Consider the following 12,174-nt stretch of genomic DNA (forward strand, 5'->3'; position numbering starts at 1 on the left):
GGAAAAAAATCGTGTTGAGAGTAGAGATAATATTATGGTAAAGAAAAATATATATTGGAGATATCCTTGAACTTCAGAATTCTAAATTCTTATTCATGCATCCTTAATTAATGTCGCGATTGGAGGGAGGAAAAAAAGGAAGAACGATTTTAGAATGAAAAACGTTTATTTGAATCGTTAATTATGTCGATATAGACAAAACGATATACAAAACATTCAGTCCTGAGTATAATTGATCTTCTTCCCTATCTTTTCGTTAGCGACATTCTCTCGTACGGCGATCATTCTATAGGATTGCATCCATCATACTTATACATATGTAACGATCCGAACGTGACGGATATGACTTTACCTTTTTTTTCGACTCTCTCTCTTTCTCTCTCTCTCTCTCTTTCTCGCATTTTCGCCAATTGATAACACCTAATCGTACAGTCACATATAGGAAGTATCTACAAGGCACTCTAGAAATGAATCGCACAGACAAATGGGAATTTTCGCAGACTCTGCCATATTTTTTCTGTGTCTCTTTTTCCTCTTGCAAATCACGAATTTTTTTGTGAATATAATTTTTAATTCCTTTGTTTTTTTTAATTTTTAAGTTTTTTTTTTAATTAATTAATCAGTATCCGCCGGTCGTGAAAGATTTTCTCGACTCACACTTGCACATTCCATAAACAACAATAATTACATGCGAAAGGATTACGTCAGCCAATTAGTTAGATCAGCCCTCGGCCGCATTACGTAACGATTGTCACGGAAAGAATTAATCGCGATCAGTATTAACGAGACATTGAATCTTCGACGTACACATATTTTTGACAAATTAAAAATGAAATAATCCAAAATTATTTTTAACTAGATTAAACTTCAATAATGTGTTTGTGTGTGTGAAAATAATAAATTCTATATAAATTTAAACTTAATTATTTATTTATTTTTATTTTTGTCTGTATTCAATAATTAATATTTCGGATTTTCAAAGATTTGAATAAATAGATCTAACGAGTAATCGAAGCCAATTGTGCTCGTTAATACTTTTAAAAATTACGCACGATTCTAATAAACAGCGAGTCAATGATCATATGTTTCGCTTATGATTTTCTATGCAGGACATAGTGAGAGAGCCATCGATTTTAATTTTTACACGATGTATGAATGCACATATTCTCGACACAAACAATATTGATACTTGTTCCTTAATACTGCACTATATGAACGATTTGTTCTTTTTATAGGGATAGGGTCGCATGCGACAAAAACGCCCTGCAGCTGATATTTTTACGGCGCAAAAATTGTTTTTTGTGATGATTCGAGCTATCCTATGAGACATTAAGGGCAGTTTCTTCATTTTTGGTCTGAAATAATGTTTCGAGACATCAATCTTAGCTTCTTAATTATTTAATAACTCAATACTTTTATTTAAATTACTTAATGTTTTCGCTATTAATTAGATGTTTTATTTTAAATGGAATTTGTTGTATTATTAGAGTAAAAAGTATAACGGGGCACAAATTACTTTTAGAACGACAAAAGAAAATCTATTTTGGAAATCCTCCATAAAATATGCATGATTTTATTTGAAACTCGTTTGATATCAGAGAGATTTATTTATGCTCTCTCTATGCGCGTCGATATAATTGACTTCTATCATTCTATTCTAACGGATCCTGTCTCTTTAGTGCCGATAAAAATAGTAACGTGTCGTTGGCGACGGATAAACGAGAAATATAAATCAAGGAGTAAAATCGCTGATCATTCATTCGATCTTCGAATACATGTACTACTCTCGCCGCAACATTTAATTAAAGTCTTAGAGACCCGTTAGAATGCACCTGAGAGTCGTATCAAATAATTGAACATCCTTTTTGCTATATTTCTCTCTCTTTTTTGCTATATTTCTCTCTCTTCTCTTTCTTTTCCTCTCTTAATAATATTATCACTTAATAATATCATCACTACGAGAGTGGTTTGAAAAATCCGTGCAAAGTCAAAGAAATGGCATCACTGATGTGCATCGAAGTTATTTTCAGTTAGTAGTATCTCTTGGAAGAACACACATCAAGTTTCAGCCAGATCGGTCTATTTCTCTGTGTTTCTCTGCGTTTGTTGAATCAAAGAAGTCGAGTGATTTCCAAAAAAAATGGATAAGAGAGAATTTAGCCGCAAAATTGATTAAGGTTCCAACTCCTCGTTCCGTATCCCCCCTATTCTTCTACATTTGGCTCCCTCGAATTACTACTTGTTTCCCGTTATTAAGAAAATGGCTGGCGGAAAGGAGATTTTATTCATACGAGGAAGTGATTGCGGTAACGATAGCCTTTTGCAGAGTTGGACCTGTTATTCGGAAAGGATCAACAAACTAAAGCAGCGTTGGACGAAGTGTATAAGCCTTAAAGGAGACTACGTTGAAAAATAAAAAAGATTTAGCCCAAAAAATTAAGCAGTTTTCATTTTTGCACGGACTTTTCAAACCACTCGTGTTATTATTATTATATTATAATTTGTTACATTTTTCGTTAGAGTCATTCGTCTCGAAATGATTTCCGAGTAAACTATTTTAATGGAAGTTGCAGTAAGGATAAGTAGCATAAGATTGAAGTGAAATCCTATATAGTTTTGCTGATAAATGACAGATTAAACACATTAAATCTCTCAGTACATTAAATCTATCAGTCTGCATACTCGTACTCTAAGTATCCTCCATACTCAGGGAACATTAGTCCGACTCGAAAAAGGTATCATTAATCAGTTAAAATGTTACTATAATTATACGTGTGCATATATGTGAGACAATGAAAAGTATCTTGGCTTTTTAAACATCCTACAACATTTGATACAGCAAAGATTTCGGTATAAAGATGTTGCAAAAGTATCAGAGTGTCCTCGCGCAAATGATCCTCAATATATGGAGGTTTCTTTCTGTAATCCTTCGATTCCCAACTAATAATATAATGGACGATAATAAATAGTACTGAATGCTGAGTGCAATAGTTCCTTTTATGCTCACTATTTCCTGATTCGAATAACTTTGCGCTCCTAGTATTGAGGATCATCTGTACTTAACGTACTCATACGCGTGTTTATTTAATTCAATTATCCTATCCCTTGAATTTGACATTTTTTTGTGCTTTCTCATCTTCTGTCTCGACGACCGACTGATCTGATCGAGCCGTCATTATGTTTGACTTAGATTACTTGAGAACAAAAGCATCTGATTGAAGAGAGAGCGTCTCTTAATTCGTTGATCACGAATGATGAATTAGAAAAGAGACGTGAAACTTTAGCAAGAGTCCGCGCGTTGCATACGAAAATTCGTAAAAACTGTTGACAAAGTACGCAATGAAGAGATATGTTATCGCAAAGAGGCGATCGAGGCGATCGCGACAATCGATCGCATATATTATGCTTAACCTTCTCCTCCTGCTTTCTTCCCTGGCAGACTGTCTTGGTCCTGTAGTTTTCCCAATGCTTCTCGATCTATCGATAGAGCTCGACCAGATCCTGACAGGAGCAAGCCTTCATCATCTGCTATTGAAGACCTGAGTTTCGGGGGACCCTCTGAGTCGGCAAACCGGACAATCCACGGACATACATATAGGGTACCGGGCTGCGCAGGATTCTCTTGGGGCTCTTCTTGGCGTGCTTCTTCTCCTTGTTCCACTTGGACGAGGTGATCTTGAGACTCTGGAACGCCCGGCGCAGAGTCTCTGTCGTAGAAGGTCTGAGAGAATCGCTGTCGCTGCTGCTGTGAGCGTCCGAGGGGCTGGACGAGTAGGACGAGGGTGAAACACCACCGCGGGAGAGACTCTTGACGTCTTCTGGGCTCAGAGTGCGTTCCGACGATCTTTGCACGCTGCTACTGAGCCGCTCCTGGGACCGGGTCGCTCGTTCCCGCAGTCGTTCCAAGTTCCAGTGAGTTCTAGGAGATCGGTTGGACCTGCACAGACGTTCACCGCTGCCGTGACGAAATAGACGTTTGCCACTTCCGGTGCTACCGCTGCTGCTGCTGCAGCCGCTGTCGGTGCTGCACTCGTCGTCGCCGATCTCGCCCACGGGCGTCCTACCCCGATGATGGTGATAGTGATGCCGATGGTGATGCTGAGATCGATGATCGCTTAGATCGGTCAGTTGCGTAGAGTCCTCCATGTCGCTGGACATTTCTGTCCTGTCACTTGGGGTCGCGCTTTCACGCGTCAGAGATCTCGCACTATCCCAAGGAATAAATGGGATTAGCAGGTGTTATCGCGTTCGCAGTCAAGTGATTTCACGCACAGAGAAAACACACTTGTGACGAGCTTCTGAAGTTCTCGATGCAACTTGTTCGCTGTATTTATCTTTCGTGTTTGTTCAATTGATCGCTTGATCCGCTCTTTCTCGGCAAGACAAGGCTCACCTTGAAATTACGAGGTGAAACTGAACCCCATACACCCGACGCGCGGTCTTTTATAGAGGGTAGGTGAACACGGGTATGAGCGCATGCCCCGGCGTCCACGTGAGAGTACGACCACCGAGGGTGTCGAGAGGGTATCGGAAACCTTGTGGAGTTGCAGCTGCACGCCAGCAATCGAAACGGGAGAATGGAAGACTTTGATTCAAAGAATCTACGTCAATAGTTAAAAAAGACAGTAACGATCAACGTGACTCGGATAATTCTAGATATTCGATCTCGCACGATAACGATTAAATTTAGAGGGTGTAATTAAGAGAAACAACTACATATTTTATTTCAGTGAGTTTTTTGCATAACATTTTAAAAATTTATCAGTAAATTATAAAATTTTAAAATATTAAAATTTTAAAATTATAACATTTTATTAATAAATAAAATTTTAAAATTATAAAATTTTATTAATAAATTAATTGAAAAATAAATTATTAGACATGTGTCGAGCAAACTATTATTAAACTAATTTTAAAACACTACCATTTCTATTATATTGTTTAAGTTGAATCGTTATCGTGAAAGGTCAGATTATTTAAGATTACTGGGAATTATATGTTTATCTCTTTTACTCTGTTATCTTTCTATTCTCCAGTAATAACATAATATGTCTAATATATATATAATTTAGTAAAAATTAAACATATTTTTTTGTAATATTATATATATTATATTTATTATTTATTAAATAAATAAATTTTTTCGTTTGCGAGTTTGATAAATTATCGAACTTATTGTTAGTCTTTTAGTGATATTATCTATCACTTATAATTACATGACGTAATGTCGCAGTATTTCATTTCGCAGGATTCCAATTATAACGTCAAATACAATCGATACATGAGTATCAGATAACAGCCCGTAACCGATATCCAGAGATATGATTTTAATTTGGTACTCTTGGGATGCTGCTTCTCTCTCTCTCTCTCTCTCTCTCTCTCTCTCTCTCTCTCTCTCTCTCTCTCTCTCTCTCTCTCTCTCTCTCTCTCTCTCTCTCTCTCTCTCCGTTCATGATGTAGGTTTTGGAAACTAGTTATGCCACGGTCATTGAACTTACCCTGCCGATCGATGTCAAAGGGTAGATGTACCCGAGAACTGTACTTTGGGAAATCAATACGTGCAGTGCCAATTATTCAGCAGCCAAAAGCATTTGCATCGTCAACATCGAGAGAATCGGGAGAAATTAATCCTAATTATTACGTAAATCGGATAATGTCGGAAATAATTTAATGTCTTTTTCTTAAATCTCTAGAAAATCTTTAGAATTGTTGTTATATTCATTTATCTCTCGGATATGTCACTTAAAGTCTCTCTGAACTTTACATGTACGAAATAATAAATAATAAGATATATATGTATATATATTATACAATATTTCGTCTTCGTAGAAACAAATTAATTAATTGTAGAAAAAATAATAAGTAAAAATGAATGTGTCACGAATTAACTTTTATGTTTTATAGCGTGTAAAAAAGTGTTTCAATTTTCGAGATCGACGATTCATCAAACTCGCGAAAAAAAAAATTTACTCACTCAAGTAATTGATGCTTTTATTTTCTTGATTTCATTTTTTGACCACGACATGATGAATCGCGTGCTCAATTTAGCCGAGAACTTTGATCTAAATCTGACTTATTTATGTCATTGAAAGTTCTATAATTATACATGCTGCAATCGGGACGAACGGACGATTTTCTAGACAACGACGTAGTCTCTGTAGTCGTAAAATAATTGCAGGTACAATAATAGCCAATAATCATGTTATGAGCTTGATATTTAAATTATGCGTAATCAAAATCAGCTAATACTCTGACGCTGAATTCATTTAATTCACATGGATGAAAACGTGCGGCATGCATATGTGTGCGTGTGTGTTCGTGTGATTAGAAAACCGATACTTTTTTCATCGTATTAAGAGATCCATTATTATCATTATCCCACATCAGCCTTGTTAATTATATATTTATTACATTATTATTATTTCTAATTATTATTATAATATTATTTATTATTATTTTATTATTATTTATTATTATTTATTTTATTATTATTTTATAATATTATTTATTATTATTATTATTATTATTATTATTTTATAATATTATTTATTATTATTATTATTATAATATTATTTATTATTATTTTATTATTATTTATTATTATTTATTTTATTATTATTTTATAATATTATTTATTATTATTATTATTTATTATTATTATTTATTATTATTATTTATAATTATGATTTTATAATATTATTATATTTATTTATATTGATGATATTACAATTATTATATTTGATATAGTTAAATAAAATATTTAATAGCGTATAGTAGGAAAGAACAGCTGGGAAAACGCTTGCTTTGATTAAAAATTGTTCCGCTCATGACAAAATAAAAATAAACACTTTTCTCTCACGTCTCATTTAATTTTATACAAAGTACACCTTTGTAAAAAAGTTTCTTTATTTTTCAATAAAGGAAAAGTTGAGATTTCAGGTCATTCGATTTAATTCATTTGGCTCTCATATAGCTCTCTGTTTTTTTCATATGTGAAGATACATGTCACAATTTGGTAATTACACCCACATATCGCGAGAGACGAATAGCCGAATAATATCGAGTCAAACAAAATGGGCCGACATATCTGAATCGCTTTTTTCGCCTGATATCAACCTTTGCCCTGATTCGCAATTTATATTATTTATATATTTTTTTATCTTTTGTTGACGATGCGTCAGTTAGAACATTAAAAGAAATGTAGAAATTAAAAAAATATCTCAAGAATATGAATGCAAAGTTTATCTGGAAAACCTGAGAATACTGATCATTACCGAGTTATATGATCTCCGAAGGGTGGAAGCTATAGAGCACGTGAACGCAACGTGAGCTCGATTTATAGATTTTAATTCACCTTATGATCTTATTCCGATAAAGATTGCTGCTTCAAACTGCGAAATTTGTATTATTGTATATAATATATTGATTACGTTGTTATAAATATCCAGATAAAATTGTTTTTAATCCAATTTTCACAATTCTATTTCGAAAATTAGCTTGAATTAACGCCAGTTGTATAAGATAATTGGATGAGAAAATTCGTGGAGTAAATTAACGTGATCATTAAGAGAGCTTTTTGCGCTTACATGTCACGTTTCGATCTCCCTATTACAGTCTTTGTCTATTCGCGTGAAGCTGAGGACGCACTTAGATTTAAATGCATAACCATAATTCAATTAGACGTCATAATTCAATTTGATAACTAGGTTTCTCGGCTGACTTTTATTCATGACTTTTATTCAGAAAAATTTCAATAATCCAGAAATTCTTCAATTTTATTCAATTTTTCTGTATAAATCGATTTCCTTCTGCCTTTCTTTATGCGTTTGCTAAAATGCAAATTATTGTGATAAATATAATTCTAAGTCAATAAATATAAATATAATTCTAAGTCAATAATTAATAAGTAATATAATTCTAACATCAAGAAATGGTTTCATTTTTTATCTAGAGCTTCTTCAATTTGTATTTTTGTTTATTTTATGATCTCTAAAATGTCCTAAATTCTTTCTCAACATTACGAGTGTGACACTCTCATTGATAAGAGATAATCAAATCCGTTGAGCAATTTTTTTCATGGTAGAAGACCGATATCTGTGTCGCATTGTTTACTCCTTTTGTCGCGCAAAACAGGAAGTGAGGATAGAACCAGAATGGTATCACCGGATAATTGATGTAATGCGGTTGTATATATCATCTTGTCCTTATGCATCAAAGACTAATATTACTATCGAGGGTTTGCATAATTGCACGCAGATTATAACGACAAAAATTCAGGTTACGCAATGTGATGGGACAATGCTAATCACGAATGCGCGCAAATAAACGAATATTATTATTGCTTATATGAAGAAGCTCAGGTGTCTCTTCCTCCAATCGACTTCGTTAAAAAGTATTTTTATAATTTGTTAATTGTTTAAAAAATTTAATAAAAATAGAGAAATATATATTGTGAATATTTAATTAAGAGATTATGCTTATAAGATTATCAATGGAAAGTATTAATGTTAGGTGAATAATTAGAAATCTTTAAATTTTTTTATTAATCCTTTTTGCGTCAACCCTCACTCAGTGACTTTTTTCTTTGGTTTTTCATTTTTTCAACTATTTTTCTTTAACTTTAAACCGGATCTTTTTGTTTCTATGAGACCCCTAGAACATTAATAAGTGTAAAAAAAATGTAAAGTACTTCAATTCTTAATTGCAAAAATATAAAAAATATAGAAATAAATAGTTAAAATTAGTACATTTTCGTGGAAAAATGCATTTTCCATTTTTCAAACTAATCTATAATTATATCTATAATTATGAAAATTTTTCTACAAACATAGTACATTCTAATCTAAAGTATTTTTCAGAACGTTTGAAGAATTTTCCGCTGTGTTATTTTTGTTACTAATTCTATATAACAAATACGATATTTTCTGTACTAAATCCAAATTAACAAATGTATTTTTTTAAATTTTTTCTGTGAGAGTTTTTTGAGTTATAAAATCTTAATTTGAAGAAAAAATTTACAATTTTTTAAATTTATAATTTTCTGCCTTATTAGAAGATCCCCCTCTTGAATTTTTTGAAATTGAAAATTTAACATCAGATTTGGATTCAGCAACAAAAATCCCGGAAAACGAATTTGTAAAAATATAACTTTTGAATATAAAGAAAAATATATAGCTGAATTAATCTCGATCAATATTGTACGTCATATAAAATTTCGCATCTTTATTTAATGTTATTATTTATCATATATTCATTTTTATCTTGTTCTTATTGTTTGCTCGTAAAATTTCAAATTTATAAATTTTATAATTCGTTCTTTTTTTTCTTTTTTTTTAATACACATATCATCGACTTTGAAATATAATTTATAAATTATTACACACGCGTATGAATAAAATATCTTTACTCGATATTATGTAGATAAATGGAATAATCAAATTTGCACTTGTAACTGCCATGATGCAACAGATTGATGCAACAGAGTATGATAACGCGTGTATGATATAAATATCGCTTTATGGTGCAATTCTTCTAATTCGAGAGCACACAAACAATGACGAAATCAGTTACCGAAGGGTGCTTATATTCCGAAAATAGCACCTATTGTTTACATAATTATAAATAGAATGTGCGGATTAATTTAAATAATAGCATTACATATACGCACATAACAGTATCATCGTCTAAATATAACAGAATGGACACATTTATGCACCCATGATTAAGAAAATGGCGCGTGAAAGTAAATATTACACAAGAAATGTTTACACATTATGTAAAGGATATTCTCTTTAACGATTTGTAGAAATGTGTTTAAAATATGCTTTTCGAATAATGCTTTTTTTAATCTTACGATTACATGGAATGAGGCTTCCCAGCAAACACCAAATAACAATTATACAAATTGTTACATGTTACGTAACAGTTACATAACATGTAACAATTATATTAAAAGATAACAATTAACAGTTATATAAATGTTACTTGATGTTTGCTTGGTTGTAATTAATCGAAATTTTTCCACACGCACTTTTCTAACTTATACAAAACATCCTACATTCTTTGACGCAAAATTTTCTGTTTGTCTGAATCTTCGCACGAATCTTGGATGGATTTTTTTCGATCATTAAATTTCCCCTCGTGTACGGCCGTTATCCGCCATAATGAAGCGACGCTTTGCCGTTAATTGGATACCCGGATCGTTGCTTTATCATAAAACCCAATTATTAAAACCCTTCGTTATGTAACAGCTCAACTACTGTATCTTTCTTGTGATACGTAATAACATTCGGTTTTGTTGCACAATATATCAACATATTAATAAAAAAGCGAGAAAATTTCTAATTGGTGGGCTCTTTCATCTTTCTTGGCATAAACAAATAAAATTTTTTTCGCGTATTTATGATCATCACTTTTTATTAATAAATATAAGACGAAGATTATATTGTCAATTTGAAATAATTTTTACTTATAATAGATTACGACAGATTATTTAGTCGAATAACTTTGATACTTTTTCCGAACGCTTTTAATTTACTGATAATGTTTGCTGGTATCTAGATAAAATTATCTAGATAATAATCTAGATAAAGAAATGGATTATCTTTATCTTTAACCAGATGAAGAGATACAAAGTACCTTTACCTTTATCTTAGATGAAAAATATATGTCATCTTATCTAAAAATTGTCTAAGACGTTTTCATTATGCAAAAAAGTTTTCCAGACAAACTTCTAAAAATCTATCTAAAATATCTAAAATATATTTTTCATATTATTATTATTAATATATTATAAATATATTATTATTATATTATTAATATATTATAAATATATTATAAATATAAAATAATAAATAAATATTTATCATATCATTTATATATCTTTTTGCTAATATTTAAATATTCTTTAGGAAAAGAGAAAGAATATGTGTTTATGATTTTAATATCCCATTTATAATCTGCGTCACATTTTTTACAAATATTTATAATCTTCTAAAATAAACAAAAATATCTAAATAATTATCTAGATTATCGCAATAATTATCTCATCTTTCATCTAGTTTAATAAAAGCAAAATCATCTTTGTCTCATCTAAGATAAATTTACGGATTTTTATTTTTATCTTTATCTAGGTAATTTTGAAATTATCTACAGCAAACACTGTTTACTGAGATACCAAAATCGGGATATCGAGACTTTCCTTTACTTTACTGCAAAATTGCAACTAATGTATTTTTATTCCATTTTATAGCGTCTAATTAATATCCGTAATCATGATATGTAAAATTCCGGCGGTTTTGAAAATTTTATTTCCAAGAGGTGAGAGACATATCGATTCTAGAGAGATCGGTTACGCGTGATTACGAATCCACAAAGTGTGTCCTGTTACATAAACGAGATTTCGACGCATATCATTGTGCGTGATATCCTTGGTCGAGTTCTTTCGCGTGTTTAGCATGCGCGAAAACAAGAAGACGTAACCTAAATAAAGAAATATACTATATATCTCGTTTTTTCTCTTACGTATATTCCAACACTCAGGTTGCATCATTAATGACGATAAATGAAGTTCTTAGTCCAATTTATTAATTTATCATTGCGTTTGTGTCACGTTATACTCGGCATAATACTCTAAATAGAACACTCGACAACATTCATTCTAGCCGCGTCCCACGCGTGGGATCAGAAATAATACATTGATGCAACGTGTCCGTGTAACATTATGTGTTTGCCTGCGCAACATCGACGATTTTTTTCAAGATACGTATACATTGTATGTTCAACCTACATTTTCCTGATGTTGTATCGAGTGAAACGATTGAATGAAGAAATGACATTTGTATCGAATCCCAGATGAAACAAAAACATTTCATCGTACTTAAAATTTATGAAAAAAATTTGCGACAGAAAATTCGTATAAGCTCAAAAATTTATTTCAGGATAAAATCAATGGATCTGAATGCTAACCGAATATTGCGGCAATATTACAATGTTGTTGCATCATTGCAGCAATATTGTAGCAATATTACAATGTTGCTGCAACATTGCAATATTCTCTCAATATTACAATATTGCTGCAATATTCTGTGCTGTGTAAGAAACATTTCAATCTATTTCGCTTAAATAAGCGAGAAAGGATGGGTTTTGCTCGAGTAAGAAAAGAAACGCATAGAA

At 31.8% G+C, this 12,174-nt stretch overlaps 1 protein-coding gene across 1 annotated transcript; it reads right to left on the reverse strand.

Moving 5' to 3' along the window:
* Positions 1–951: 951 nt before the first annotated feature.
* LOC105254918 lies at positions 952–4,398 on the reverse strand. Its single transcript, XM_011263887.3, has one exon. It carries the CDS (start codon positions 4,156–4,158, stop codon positions 3,529–3,531), a length of 630 nt encoding a protein of 209 aa, XP_011262189.1. The 5' UTR covers positions 4,159–4,398; the 3' UTR covers positions 952–3,528.
* Positions 4,399–12,174: the final 7,776 nt, after the last annotated feature.

Source organism: Camponotus floridanus, unplaced genomic scaffold, assembly GCF_003227725.1.
Source record: "Camponotus floridanus strain SB8 unplaced genomic scaffold, Cflo_v7.5 scaffold79, whole genome shotgun sequence".
NCBI lineage: Eukaryota > Metazoa > Arthropoda > Insecta > Hymenoptera > Formicidae > Camponotus > Camponotus floridanus.

What these genes read in the sequence shown, in the direction of transcription:
- LOC105254918 (XM_011263887.3), bottom strand. Translation starts at nt 4,158, where the DNA reads ATGTCCAGCGACATGGAGGACTCTACGCAACTGACCGATCTAAGCGAT.